Below are 15,578 nucleotides of genomic sequence, written 5' to 3'. Positions count from 1 at the left end.
TTTCCCCCTCCTCTCTCTCTCGACCCTCTTCCCATTCTCTGTAATTGATTGGATTTTATTTGTATGATCCGACGCTGTGATACCGATAAAAAAATGAGGTATAAGGCGTGCTAAACCTCAGACCTTTCGTCGAGGACACTTTCAATAAGGGACTTCAGTGCTGCTTTCGACCGCGAGAAGTGACCATAAGGATGTATTTATCTTGACGGTGTTGAACGCCGGAGAACACGAACGAAAGTGAACGAAAGAATTGTCTTCGTTTTATCTCTTTAGTCTTATTTATCTTTCTAAAATTTTAGATTCCTCTTGAGGTGTTGAACTATTCAAAGTTCTTTCAATTTTCAATCCAGATTCTCGGAATCTTCGGATTTCACGCATTTCAGATATGAAATACGGTCAGAGGAGAATAGGAAAGTTGACGAGAGTCGCGACTCTAGCTGTCGCGAGAATCAAAGTGCGCGGAAAAAAGAGTCGGAGTAAGCAATTCGATACGATCTTGCAAGCTTTACGTTATTTCTGCACGCATACGACTCTTCACGGTCTTCGATATGTCGTCGATCCCAATTTACACCCAATCGAGCGATTCCTGTGGCTCGTGCTGTTCATTGCGTCTTCTACAGTCGCCAGCAATGTTATTTATTCGCTGGCGCTTCGATTCCAGGTAAAAATCATGTACAAAAAAGGAGTGACAATGACACTGGTCAAAAATAAACTTTTGTTTAGTTGCCAAAGATTTTTGAACAAATTTAGAAAATTTTGGGGGATGGCTGCACTGTAAAAAAATTTTGTGTAAAATTACAACTATTATAGTGGGTAATTTTAAGACCCACTATAATAGTTGTAAATTTCCACGCGTTTGTAAATTTGCAGTATATACAAGTAAAATTAATTTCTTCATTTGTAATTAAGCTGATTGCAAAAATAAATTTACAATATGTATGTAAAATTATAAAACGATAATGTAAAAATATTTTTTATAATTGTATTATTAAACATATTATTAAACACAATATATTATTAAACATATTATTATTATACATATTATTAAACACGATATATAGAATATTACTGTTGTATTGAGTAATATTACAAAAATTTAGATAATTACATAAAATCTTTAAAATATCATATTATTTCGTAAGTTTCCATATAAAAGAAGATATATTTACATAATAAAAGACAAATCTACATAATTTTGTGGAATTACATAATTTCTATATAATTACATGATTTCTTATATTTACAAGACTAATCATGTAATTTTTACACCTATTATTTGCGTAAATTTACTAAATTTTTTTACAGTGTGAATCCAAAAATGATAACAGTTTTGCCGAATTGGCTCTTGTTTTTGAAACAATGGATACGAATTACGATTTTACCCCAATACGATCTGTAGCTGCTGACATATGCAACAGGGTTTGGTCTGTCTTTTTATTCTTTAACATTGTTTTTATCTCCAACGTGATTCTGATGAGAGACATATATAAAAGGAAATCATACAAACAGCATTTTTCTATACATTAATTGTGATTGTCTGAATCAGCTTACTTTGTTTTTATGTTATTTTATTGAATACAACGCCATTAGGTATTTCAATATACATATATATTTTTGTATGATTTGAGACAGATTTTCTACATATGTATAATTTGCGGATAGGCTACGCCTGACCATTACATTTTTTGCATTTTTTATGTTTTTCATGGAGTACGCATTATCTTAAAAATTAGAACCAATCTAGGAAAATCAATGCTATTCCGTGGCGGGGGGGGGGGGGGATCAGCGACACAAAAAGTTACTCTAAAATTGATCTAATATAATTGACAATAAAATTAGTGTTGAGCAGTGTAATTTGTACATATACGATCCTTCAAAGATTCGAGGATTATCAATTACACACACACACACACACACACACACACACACACACACACACACACACACACACACACACACACACATCACAAAACAAGAATAATACAATACAATACTGGCTTTTATCAGACTTTATAGAGTATTGATACGTGTTGCGTAAATTTGTATTAGGCCGCGCCAACGTCGATCAACATCGAATCGATGCACTACGAGAATTCGAAACTGCCCTTTCCCAGTGTGACCCTATGTCTGAACGACCGTGTAGATTGGAACCGGGTCGTCGAACTTGAACCGAGGCTTTTTCCTAATGATACGGACGAAACGAGTCTTGAGACTTTTCGAAAGATACTAGGCAGACTTTCTATGATAAGCTTCGGGGATTTCGATGAGTTGGACTTCTTGAAGAATCGTAATGTGCACAATCTCTCGGGTAGGATACACCGCGCTCTCTTTTTCAAACAAAATAGAATAGATTATAATAATGTGTTCTTCTACTTTTCTGGATCAAACTTTAATGCTTTATTCAAGAACAAGGTAAAATATCTACCTTAACCCTTTTGTAAAAAAATGGGTGCCTAAAGCAACTTTAAATGTTAAAAATGTATCGAAATTTTTTTCCATCTGAAACAAAATACTAAGGGCCTTTATATTAGAAAACCTCCTAAAATATATATAAAGAAATTGTCGCAATGCAATATGTCGAAACACGCAGTTGGTATCCGGGTACTCATACATTGGAAAGGAAAAATAATATATATTAACAGAAGGGTTAATGTACAAATTTCGATTATATTGTTTAAATCAGGCTCACTCTCAGCTTAAATGCGTTTTACATTCTTCTCGTTGATGATAATCGTTAACATCGGACAGGCATCAACATAACTCAAGTATTGCACGAGGTGATGCCAGCCTGCGATCAATTGCTGTCTACCTGCTGGTGGCGCAACGCCGATCGTAATTGCTGTGAGATCTTCGAGGCGCAGAAGACTGAGTACGGTTTCTGTTATTCATTCAATTCAGAAATGGCAGTGACATCCCCGACGGATCCCACGGAATCGCGACCACGAAGAGCATCTGGCTACGGTGAATGGAGCGGCGTCAAGGTTACGATTCATCTGGGAAACATAACGAAGCCGCCAGATTCTGGTAAGAATATTGGCAACGTCGAAACACCAACCGTGTAATATTCTACGTGTAGCATTACGAGACAGGAGCGATATGGATCGGATGGAGCGAGTTACTAGTTTCTAAAAAAAAAATAAATAAATAAATAAAATAAGAAAAAAAAGCATATACGCGATCGCGTCAAATAAATTGCTCTGGAAATTTGGAACCATGGCCGATCGAGCGCTGATTCGCCTTCTAGTCACGCCCATGGGTATCGCCTTCGCGTTGTATCATGTTGAAAGATTCAGAGCTTGATCGACACGAATCAAAGAAATCTTCGGAAAATTTACTTCGACGGCTCGCCTGGCTACATCAGAAAATTGGAAATTTTTTAAATGTAATATGAAATAGTAAGAGAAAATTTAGATATAGTTTGCGTAGAGATAACTGTAAAGAAAATACATAGTTTACATGTTTAAAAAAAATGTAATTTACAACTAGCAGCTACATATATTTTCTTAAAAACAACTATGTTTTCTTCATGCCAATTGATTCCTTTCATTATTTCGTGCATAAGAGTATTGAGGTAAGATTATGAATAATGAATATTTTAATGAAAAATTAATATTTTATGAGATATTTCATAGTTTATGTAAAATTATGTATATACGTATAAAGTTTATATAAAATTAAAGTATAAAATATCTCGTAAACTACTCAATTTTTGACAATCTATATATTTATTTATTTATATTATTATATTGATTATAATATTTATGCATTTTTAAATAAATTATATGCGCGCATAATTTCAGTTTAGATCTTCATGGCAGGGATTCACAAAGGGAAATAAACGCATTATGTGAATAAAAATTTAGCATAAAAACAAGCCAGGGAGGAGAAATGGAAAGAGAAGGGATACACGCACATGTTATTATATATATATATATATATATATATATATATTGATAAATAAAACATAAAGAGGGGTAAACCGCGCGGTGAATTAATAATTAATATTATTTCTACCGTGATTCGCTAAATGACAAAGTATAAACCAACGACGTATCGTTACTAATCTGCCGTTATGCAAACGCACCACAGAGAATCTCGTAAATATGATTTTAATATCCTCGCGAATACCTGTCATCGAACGCATTTTGAATAGAACATTCTCCCACGTTTCATCATAATGCTTCTTTATTACTTTGCGCGTGAAATGGGGAACGGAATTTTTATCGTAAACTGCAAAATCGATGTATCGGCGTCGTGTTGCGAGGCAGCTATTGAAATGTTATCGCCAAAGGAACCTTTTAGTTCAATCTTGCCATTTTGTCAATTAGACATTTTCCCCCTCCGCGAAAGATTGAAGATCAAATCCGTGAAGTCCAAGAATTGTACTTAGGATATATCTCACGTTGCAGAGGTTATTGGCGGTGTCGTAGTAATAATAAATGGCCCGCGTGTCTGGCCCAACAGTGGCATTATGATACCGTCAGGTTCGCTAGTCAGCCTGTCCTTGGAATGCGTTTCTGGATACGCCACCCAGAGGGTTCTCGAGCTGGACCGAGATAGGCAACCCTGTCTGTACGACGAGACAGGCGTGTACAATCAGGAGACCTGTCTATCGCTTTGCAAACGCAATTACGTCATCAAGTATTGCGGCTGCAATCCGTCCTTCTTGTTCCCCGCAAGTACCGATCTCTTTCGTTTTTTATAATTGTTTATATATTTTTTCACAGGGTTGAATTTGTCCTTGAAAATTGTTTCAGACGCACGTTATCGTGACTGCACTATCGAGGATTTGATCTGCCTGCTCGATTATAATGGTGAGAAAAGAGTTTTTATCGAAGCATATTCCATTTGTTTTTTGTCTTGTATATATGTATAAACGTATCTGTTTATTCTTCTATCAATGCATAATTTTTCACAATTTTTCATCAATGTATATGGATACCCAGCTACCAACTGCATGAAGTCTTCGATATATTACACTGCGACAATTTCTTTGTAACAGCTGCTGGGCATCAAACATTCTTTCTTGTTATATTTTAAGAAATTTACAAAGATCCGAATACAAAGGTTCTTTATATTTTGTTTCAAGTGGAGAAAAGTTCTGACACATTTTTAACATTTAAAGTTGCTTTGGATACCTGGGTACCTGTTCATTGATAAAAGAGTTAAATATAAGATTAATGCAACATTTACTCCTTTCATAATATGCATGCGATGATACAAGATCTATTCAACGACTACATCATTCACTTCGGCGACGAGATCCCGCACGGCATTTCTAGCATGATTTGCAAATGTTCGCCGGAATGCGATTATTATATCTACAGCACCCAGTTTTCTAATGTGCCGCTACATAATATGAACGACATTATACTGGACGTGCATTACATAGGGCAAACTAGTTTCCGCTACAAAACGGACATAGTCATCACGCAAATGGACCTCCTCGGTAAATCCTTCTCTTTCTCTGCACATTTTTTTTACAAATACATTTGTTGTATGTATTACATTCTTTTTCCACCAAATGTTTTCCTCGTATATTTGTAGAAAATGCTAAAAGATGAACTCTAAAAATTAATTTTTCCAACAATGTTCTTTCTTATTTTGAAAAAAAATATCGAATTATGATTAATCTGGAATTTCGCTTTTAAAATACGTGGCAGCGTCGGGTTTGAGAAATGTATAGACAAAATGGTAAAAGAACCGGAAATACATGGAAAAAATATTCGTGAAAAATGCTACTTTATTCAAGCTCGCTCTTTTAGATTCGTAAAGAACTTTAATTTGTGGCGCCTTAATTATTTCCCTATTTCTATTAGCCGTTCCGCGGCGGTTCGCTCGCGTAACGAGTCCCGCGAGATACCGAGTTAAGAATAATTCATAGCGCTTCCATTCCTTCTTACTCAAAATGTTTACGCCTCTTGTTTACGGCTATCTTGCTGCATATTATTCGCCATTTTATCGCGGAAGACAGGAAAATCGAGAGAAAATCATGCGAATTAATATCGCGGAAATTAAAGTCAATATTAAGGTTACCCTAACCTAACCTAACCAAATCGTGTCGATGCTGATCTGAACCTGCCATATTGTATATACCGCTATCATCATCGAATGTTTTGGCACGATCACCATATTAATAACTCGGCCCTGATTTGCACATCTCTTTGTAGTGTCTTTCGGCGGCATAATCGGCTTATTTCTGGGCGGCTCATTGCTGAGCGCCGTCGAACTCATCTATTACCTGATAGGGGCGCTGCTCTCATTTCTGCCTTCGCGACGAAAGACCGAGAGAAGAAGAAAGACGCAGCCGGAAGCGACACGGTCGAGTGCGACGATTGTCCGTAGCACAACTGGATCGGTGCTGCCCATTCTGGATTACAGTCCTCTGAAACAACGGGCGAGGAGGATACCGATTTTCGCGAATTACAGCCTCGCGGAATCAAATTTGAACAGATATTGAGTTACGAAGGGTGAAGATAACGCCCTCTCGCGAGTCTTTCAATATCGTGGAGAGGGTGGGGGGGGGGAGAGAATCTCTATTATGGCCGAGCCACGTCGAGAAATTTGAGAAGGTAAAATAAGAGAGGTTCATCTACACATTATCTCCCAAATCGATATTTGTACGTTAAAATGCGAATGTGTGCGGTTTCTGTTATGCAATTCTATTCTCTCCCACAAATCAAAGAACAAAAATTTTACAAACTAGATATTCGCTAAACGCCGCGCCAATCGGGAGTACTGTCTGCTAGAATAAACGAGTCCTGTTTCCCATGGACATGTCGGTTATTGTGTTTTACTCTCTGTCCCCATAAATCAGAAAGTAGCCGCGATATCGATCAGATTTGACAGGGAAATCGAGGATGCCTCGCACACGAAATCTGGTACCTACCTCCTCCTAGACATCCTTATTCATGTGCGCGTGCATGCAGGCGTTTGTATTTGCGCGCGTGTATGCAGGCAACTCGTATTTTATTCAACGTTATATATGATACGTACCTTCCATCTTGCCATTTTGCGGCCGCGTAACGCTTGACTTCAATAATACACGCCATACATTTTACATGCGTCTCAAGCGACTTCGTTGGCTTTCTTGAAGACTGGCAAGTCGAACAATTGTGCAATTTGTACATTTATTCGTTGTATATTCGAGAAAAAAATGTCACGAGTAATTTTAAAGAAAAGCTCTATATGTAGCAAAGGTAGATTTTGAAAAGAAGAGCGTAAAGACAATTGAATGAGACAGAGATTTGCTTCATTCGATGCGTAGAACATTATCTTACGATCGCAGTTAACTTACAATTGATTGTAAGATCTAATAATATCTCAGATACACATGATATATAAATAAGATGAGTTTGTAATTTTTTGTATGTAAATAACTCAGTTTATTGTAATTGAAATGATATTTTATCATAAAAGATTAATAAAACAATTTTCCTCAACTGCTAACTTACAGTAAATCATTACAATTACTGTTATATATGTATATTTTGAAGGCTAAATATTAGAGAAATATAAACCAATCAAATATTTAATTATATTTTACAATGAAATATCGAGAATACAGAAATAATATTAGATATTAAATTAATTTGTAATGAAATATTGTATATGTGTATGTGTTATATGGTGTATGCGCGCGTGTGTAGCACGATTACTCGCAAAAGATATAAATAAAATTATTGTACATGACAAATAAAACTTATGTAAAATAAACATATCGAACGAATTATATGTATTTTGAAAATAACAATTATAAATTCAAGAGAGGGAGACCAAATTTAATTTCAAATAAAAGATTCTTTGAATAAAAAAGAACGCAATGAGACTGGAGCATCTTGTACGTGCGCTAGTTATCATCATTTCGCGCCACGAAAGTGGCCGTGTCGACAAAATGCGAGCGGACAATTGCAACATTTTAGATGAGCGCTGAAATGTATGAATAACGGGAATAAATCGCGCATGTGGCCGCGCATTTAGTGCACTCGGCAAAATTGTACTGATCACAATTCATACTATTTGTGCGAGAGAATGTTTGAGCGCAAATAATGCATAAAGACTCTCTCGTACGCGGCATTCGTCTTGCATGTAACACGTTTGCGGCGCAAAACATTACTACCCTTTATCGATATACATATCCTACATTGCAACTAACAGCTACATATTTTTTCTTAAAAACATTTCTTTACACCAATTAATTCCTCTCATTATTTTGTGCGTAAAAGTATTCAGATAAGATCATCACAAAATGAATATTTTACGAGATATTTTATAGTTTATATAAAATTATGTCAAATATATATATATGTATATATATATATATATACATATATTAAAATATAAAATATCTTGTAAACTATTCACTTTTTGGCCATTCTATCCCAAACAGAGAGAGAGAGAGAGAGAGAGAGAGAGAGAGAGAGAGAGAGAGAGAGAGAGAGAGAGAGAGAGAGAGAGAGAGAGAGAGAGAGAGAGAGAGCACAGAATGTCCAATGAAAGTTCAGTTTTTATTTTTATTTAATCCAAAGGTCTATGGATATACTTAATATAAACGTTTTAAGAATATTCATTATTAGACATTCAAAGTATATTTATATTTAGACGTTTTAAAATTGTTTATTTTACGTTACCCATACAGCACAGAATATTTCAGTTACATTGTAGCAGAAAGTTATAATCTTACAAGTTGCAATGTATATATGTATACATATATACATACAACACTTTACTTATACCTTATACGACACTTTACATACACCTACCTATTTTGAAAAATACGTTCAATGTTCGAAACAGGTCCAATTTTAGTCTGTTTAATTCTTCAAATAAACATTTTCCGATTGTCCAGAAAAAGTAACACTGGACATCTTTAAAATGTCCTAAAGATGTCTGAGGTTCTAATCTGTTTGGATGTTTCAAATATGTATAAAACATCCTATATAAATTTTTTTTATTTGTTTTTGAATGTCATTGTGCTATTTGGGATTCTTGCAACTTTATGCTGAATATTGCAAGGAATCGATTTATATACAAAATTAAGATTTATATAGATCCATTTAAAAAAAGAAAAACAAAGATGACCTTAAAATCTCCAAGATTTTCTTATCTATCTTTCTTATTTATCTAAATTTTTTCTGCGATATTCTAACGATCCCTTCGAATTTCTTCAACATTTATATATGTAATAAATTTTTTGAACTCATTTTCAAGATATTTTTTTATTTCTAGATTAAAATGAGTCACCGTATATCAATTTCAAAAATCAACTTCTAAAATATTGAATAGTACTTAAAAAATAAAGAGCCTATATATGAGATTTTACACATTGATATTATTGTACGTGTCGTACTCGAGTATTTCCTACCCCGGAAAGAAATGCAGGGAGCGAGAAATTTCGCGAAAAATAATGGCAGGCTCGTCGTCGCTAAGGACGTAGTTAGTCTCCGCGGCTCGGGCGATTTTTCAAGCGACGAGCCGGATTTTTCCCTTTAGACAGCGGACGCTTTCACGCCATTGAGGATAACCGGCGCACTTAAAACAGCAGATAAGACACGCGTCGCCCATTTTTCCGTGTTTTTTTTTCCCAACGCGACACGTGTAAAGCGTGCGCGGTTTGAGATGGAAGCGAATGTTACCGGCCGTCTGGCCGAACCCCATTTGGCCATTTATTATTTATGAGAAGAGAAGATGGCGCGCAGGAGGACGAAGGAGAAGTGGGAGGGGAGGGCGAGAAGTTACGCCGTCCGCGTCCCCGAGCAGCAACGTCAACTCGCCGGGAAAAAAATCCCTTTCTCGCGCTTATCTCTTTTTAGGGGCGCTACCCGCCGGGATTCATCCACCGTGAAAGGGAGATACTTCACGGGAGGATATCTCTCTCTCTCTCTCTCTGTCTCTTTTTTCTCTTTCTCTTCTTCCTGCTGAGCTTTAAAACCATCCGTCGGGGGGTTTAGCCAACATCGCCTATTATAAAGACTTCTGAGGTGCAGTTACATAGACGTCAACATGTAGTCAACTAAGATAGTTGTCTCTTTCGGATGGATATGCGGTTCTGCCAAATAAATGGATTGTTTAAGATTCGCTAACGGTCATTTCGTCCACTTCGGTCTTTCCAACGGCAGACACTTGCGCATATTGCTCGCAGGATCCAACGTAGGCGGACCAAAGATCCATGAGTTGCACAAGAATGGACAAAAAAGAAAGAAGAAATGGTCGGGAGAGAAAAGCGAAAGCTTTTGAAAGAGTGTAAGTGGGAGGACGCGCGATTGCTCGAGGCAGGACGGAGCATTGCTGCCTGAAGGACGACAGCGGGAAAAGAAGAAGAGGAAGACGAATGAGAAGAAGAAGAAGAGAAGAAGAAATGGAAAAAGAAGAGGAAGTAGAAAAACCGATCGTTGTCGGGGAAACGAAGGAAATCTGCATTTTGTCAAACTGTCGCTTGAAAGTTGCGAGCGCGTCTGGAAACACGGTGGGTGAAAGGTTGAGGGCGGGAGGGCGGGGCAAGGGGGAATAGAATAGGCAAGGGATTGTCGAAAGTGGAAAAAGGATGAACAAACTGGCGCGCGCGCGGCTTGCCCCGTCGAAGAAGGAAGCGCCGAAGTTTTGAGAGTAACTCTCTCCGGCGTGCTGTTATCTAAACCCTTCACGTAGCGTCTCGAGTAGTTCGAGGTCGAAGGCTGCTCCTTGCCGAAGAATATCAGAACATTATTTTCGATAAGGATCCCACAGACGATAACTCGCCCCGTTTAATTGAGGTGGAACGTGTCCCGATCCTGCTGCAAACATAAGTATTGAAAGGAAGGGAGAGAAAGGGAATCGAGATACATCTGCCAAGCCGCAAGGACATTGTACGGAAAAAAATTTATCGAACGAGATGTCCGGTAGAAGAGAGTATTGATTTATACGTCGCGCGAATATACAAACCAAACTCTTTTCTCTTCAAAGTAAAGGACGATATTATTCGTGACGTCGCCTTCTGGAAGGGACGAGCTTATTACGATAAATGTCGATGACTATTAAGGAGGACAGGTATTTTCAACCGCGTCTTCGGTTTCGATAAATTAAATCTTTCTTTCGACCCTATGTATGTACACTCGATCTTTGTCGCTTTCTGCAGAAAGAAGGGGGTCGGTATGGCACCGAGGGTTGCTCTGGAAAAAAAGGTATCGTTTGCCTGGCTGCTTTCTTGGTAATCTTGAAATAGGGTACAGCAGTACGAACATTGGCCGCTCGCCAAGCGACTTTAAACTTCCATCCTCTCTCCGAGGATTGGAAACATCTTTGTCGGCGCGCGTCGTAAGGATCACGAAGGGCCAGGGCCACTCGTCGAAAATTCGAAACGTGCGCGCCGGTATCGAATGCACGAGAGGAACCTGGATGTTTGAGATTCTGCGATCGGTGCTTCGAGACTTTTTGTGCTTTAGATTTTCTTGTTAGAAAGAGAATTTTTCCCGATATTAAAAAAACTTCCATTAACGGAAAGGAATATCAAACGCGCAAAATTAAAACGATCAAGCTAGTGTTAAAGAAGGCGACATATTTTCTAATCTAAAGAAAGTGTATGTATGTGTCTCAAATCCCTATCTTATCATCCATCTAGAAACGATTCGAGCTATCATCGCGCCCTAGAGAGTCGATATAACTGACATATATACATCGTTCTCGGCAGAAACACTTTACGAAACTCTTCCCTGCATCCCCCTTCCCTCTCGTTCAATCTTTCGCAAATGCGTTTCCTCGAAAATGGAAATACGGCCTTCGAGCGTCGTTGTCGTCGGCTTTAGAGCGGCCTCGCTGCAGTTAAATCTTCCTGAAACGCAATACCTTCTTTCCGTACGCAAGACACACGGCCTCGCCGGATCAAGCGGCGTGCATTGCGAGCGCAGCTGCAACCCTCTTACTGAGAGTTCGCGAGCGCGAGATGCATAACTCTCAATTTGCCCGTCGGCAGGCCCGATATTACTTCCCTCGTATTCGATACACATCGGGTGTTCCGCGATAGAATGTTTGCAGAAATAATATTGTTAAACTTACAAAAGCTTCTCTAAATAAATCACAAACAAAGAAATAATAGGCAATAAAGAGTCAGCGCAGTTAAGTAGAGCAAAAATTTTATTATTATTATTAATCAGATATAACAAAGACGTACGTTTCGGTCCATTTTCAAATTATCTTCAGTGTACATGTAAAATTATAATTATAAAAATGATTAAAACCTAGTACATGTGTTAAACCCGAAATTAGTAAAATATATGAAAAATTCATTATAGGCAGAAATTCGTTTTCATCCATAAGATAATCTTGAGCAGTCTGGATCTCTCAATACATAACCTCTACTTAACAATACATAACCACAATACTTTAAATTTCGATATCCTCAGAAAGCATCACTCATCGGTTGATAGGCTGGAAAACATATTCACGTGCAAGAAAAGTTTTGAAGATACCTATACTTGAAAATTAACAGAGCAACACAGCAAGAACCCAGAGCACAGAACAAGGAAAGGCTATATTAAGATAATATACAATAGTAGGTGATGATAAATAAGAGAAAACTATGCCCAAAACACACATGCTTAAAATATAAATTGTAAAGTCTCATTGGAAAGAAAGAAACGTAGGTCACGCACGACATGTCATGATGAATCTTATAAAAATCAACGTATATTTTCAAACAAGGATGTGAAGTACTGTGATAGTATAGCCAAGCGGAATATATAATATACAAATAAACGGGCGTGAATTTCAAAGTTTCGGAAGTTTATCGATAACATTGATATGCATAGTATAAAGTATAAACTATCAGTGTCAGCCTGCAAATTTAGATACATTGTTATAATATTGTTAATATCGTAGAGTTTATATACATGCCAAGTCAAATTTCTTCAATTTTGTACGGAAAGAATCGACATCTTTTCTCATCATTGTCGTAAATCGTAAATATTTCTTCAATCGCAGTTCAGTTAATAATAATCATGTACAGCCAGTACAACATAGAAGCCAATAGAAATAGCAATCGTAATGATTGTAAAGGACGACGATACTATCCTGATTCGAGAATATTCCGTTGCGGGACACCCTGTATAGTTCAACCCGCTCTTAGATATGGAAGACTATACCCTCGGAAGTGGGTGATACTTTAACGAAACGGCTTGCCACGTCGTCGCTAGGCTCGTCGATATTCCGAGATAGTTTTCCGCCGGGAAAACGCGTCTGCCCATTTTTCCTGAAGTGCACGGAAACCTAGGAACGAGGCACGCTTAGGACTTGAGTTGCTGTCAACAAGTGCATCCTTCGAGATCGCTCGAATGAGTTTCATAAGGCAGAATATTTGTGATAAACAGATATTATGAATAGATGTCATAAAGAAGAAAAAAAGATTAAAAGCACCCAAAGGAGAACGATCCCAATTAATAATGCACGTAATAATAAAGTAAAGAAGGTGCAAAGTATGCAGGAAGGTTTTTCCACTAGATCGACAAATTTCTTTATCCAGAATTATTTTTTTGGGAAATTTAATTAGATATAATCTGCCTTCCATTTTTGCTCGACAAAATTCTTAATCTCCCATTTTAGATACCGCAAAACAATTCCATTTTTGTTGAACACACAATGCTTGAAAATTAACAATATTTTGACTAAATTAATCATTGATCTTCATTATTACAAGTATAATCCAATGTCACTCGCATGTTCCGAAAGATTTCTAGCGTCAAATTTCAAGAACATCGCGTAGTCTTTCACTCGGTTATGTGTCTTATTGGTTGAATCTTCTTCAAGGATTCCTCCGCAAACTTTAAAGGATACTTCACGCGGTACATCCTTGATATCCACGCTTGACATCAATAAACTTTATTTCCAAGAGATTCTCCTTGATTTTTGAACCAGTACAATATAGTACATTTTATCATTTTATATAATCCAAATAATTTTCAACCTATGTTGATGTCAATTATGACTATTATGTACATTAACTCTTCTAGTTAATGGCGCGCAATTTTCGTCAATAGTATTGAAAATGTCGCAGTGTTAGCGGAAGAATTCTCTCATGGATGCGAAACGTCTGAAGTCTGGCGACAGGCATTTTCTCACAGACTACGATACGTACGCTTCCTTTCACGAAACTACGAAACTTTGAGGTATAGCGCGAGCAACGACGCGTAAAATTCAATCGGCTCGATCGTGTCAACTTTGCGTGGAACTCGTGTATTCTGCGCTAAAGTCGATTTAGCGTGCGCAGAGAATGATGAGAGATGAAGAGACATAGTGGTATAGTCCGCGAAAGAGAGACCACATTCTGGAAAGGAGGAAAACTTGCCAAAACTTGGCGAAAGCAAGAATTCGCGAGACGAGAATTACTGGAGCTGAAGAAATATGCAAAAAGGTAAAGATCCAAAAAGAAGGATCTAAGACTGTAAAAAAACCAAAGAGAGTAGTAAATTCAGGAAATCACGGATCTCTGAGAACTTGTCGAAACGGGAAACATTAACAACTTTTGAGAAATCGAATATCTTTGCATAACGTTTACTCAAAGTTAAAGAAATGGCCATCTTCCTTCATTCGGCTTGCGATACCTGGCGTGAAAAAGTTTTCCAGAATTTCAAAACAGTACTTGTATACGCATAAGGTGAAATATCTATAAAAAAAAATCTGCGACAACTACGAGATTCTGTAGCACCTCATTTGGAAGAAACTTCCCCAAATGAAGAACGGGAAGAGCAGAGGATTTCGCTAAGTCATTATCATTTTTAAAGCGGACATAGCGTCAGATTCCGATAATCTCATCTTCTTTTAACAACTTCTTTCAAAGCGAAGAGACGCGATTAATAATATGGAGTCGGACGCGATTAAAATCGCCTGTCAGCCTGGCTTAAAATTTAACTATCGACCAGAGTTTACTGTACTGCTGTATAGCTCTCACATACACTTTCGACTCCATTTCTCTTATCCCGTTAACTTCACATCCATATAAAAACTCGAGATAGAAAAAGCGCCTGACATAAAGAAATAATCGCAACTTGACATTATTAAAGAAGGATAAACAGTAAATTAAAAAAGTTTTTAATGAGAGTTTTACACAGACCATAACAAGACAAGGGAAGGAAGAATGATATCTTAAATAAATCATAGAAGAGTAAAAAAAAGTTATATACATATGTATGTAAAAAATTGTCAAATATTTTAAATACAATTTATTTATTTGTACAACTTTGCGGCTAATTTTTTTTTTTTTTCATTAAATTGTTGCGCAGACTAAACAAAGCGAATTAACAAAGCGATTGAAGTTAATATAAAAGTTTCCTACCTTAGTTCACGCGGTGCGCAAATATTTGCGGCATTTCATTTGGTACGCTTCGTTCAGTTCGACACGGTTTCTTTTTCTCCGCGCGATTCGTCTTTTTCTTTCTCACTCGTCATTGTAATTCCAACCCCGAAACACATTTAAAACTTCCCTCTTTCTGGGTCAGACACAAGTTATCAATATATATAACGCGAAAATTCAAAGGATATTATCATGCGCATCTCGAAAAAAGATTGCTCTTAAAAATCATTCTTGTGTTTATCGAGTTCGATTAAGTTAT

General features: G+C 37.1%; 1 protein-coding gene across 1 annotated transcript; it reads left to right on the top strand.

Annotated features, from left to right (window-relative positions):
* Positions 1-319: 319 nt before the first annotated feature.
* LOC145934328 (pickpocket protein 19-like) lies at positions 320-6,460 on the top strand. Its single transcript, XM_083034690.1, has 7 exons — positions 320-661; positions 2,050-2,308; positions 2,749-3,024; positions 4,410-4,679; positions 4,728-4,814; positions 5,225-5,449; positions 6,171-6,460. Exons 1-7 carry the CDS (start codon positions 386-388, stop codon positions 6,458-6,460), a joined length of 1,683 nt encoding a protein of 560 aa, XP_082890816.1. The 5' UTR covers positions 320-385.
* The last annotated feature ends 9,118 nt before the right edge of the window (positions 6,461-15,578 follow it).

The sequence above is a fragment of the Prenolepis imparis genome, unplaced genomic scaffold, assembly GCF_030444845.1.
Source record: "Prenolepis imparis isolate NDT839.2.m4 unplaced genomic scaffold, iyPreImpa1.0 SCAF_3, whole genome shotgun sequence".
Classification (NCBI taxonomy): Eukaryota; Metazoa; Arthropoda; class Insecta; order Hymenoptera; family Formicidae; genus Prenolepis; species Prenolepis imparis.
This window is presented reverse-complemented; position numbering and strand designations above follow the sequence as displayed.

Coding starts and splice junctions, on each gene's coding strand:
- LOC145934328 (XM_083034690.1), top strand. CDS start 386: ATGAAATACGGTCAGAGGAGAATAGGAAAGTTGACGAGAGTCGCGACT. Junction 4,680..4,727: donor GTCCTTCTTGTTCCCCGCAA/GTACCGATCTCT, acceptor ATTTTTTCACAG/GGTTGAATTTGTCCTTGAAA. Junction 4,815..5,224: donor CTGCCTGCTCGATTATAATG/GTGAGAAAAGAG, acceptor CGATGATACAAG/ATCTATTCAACGACTACATC.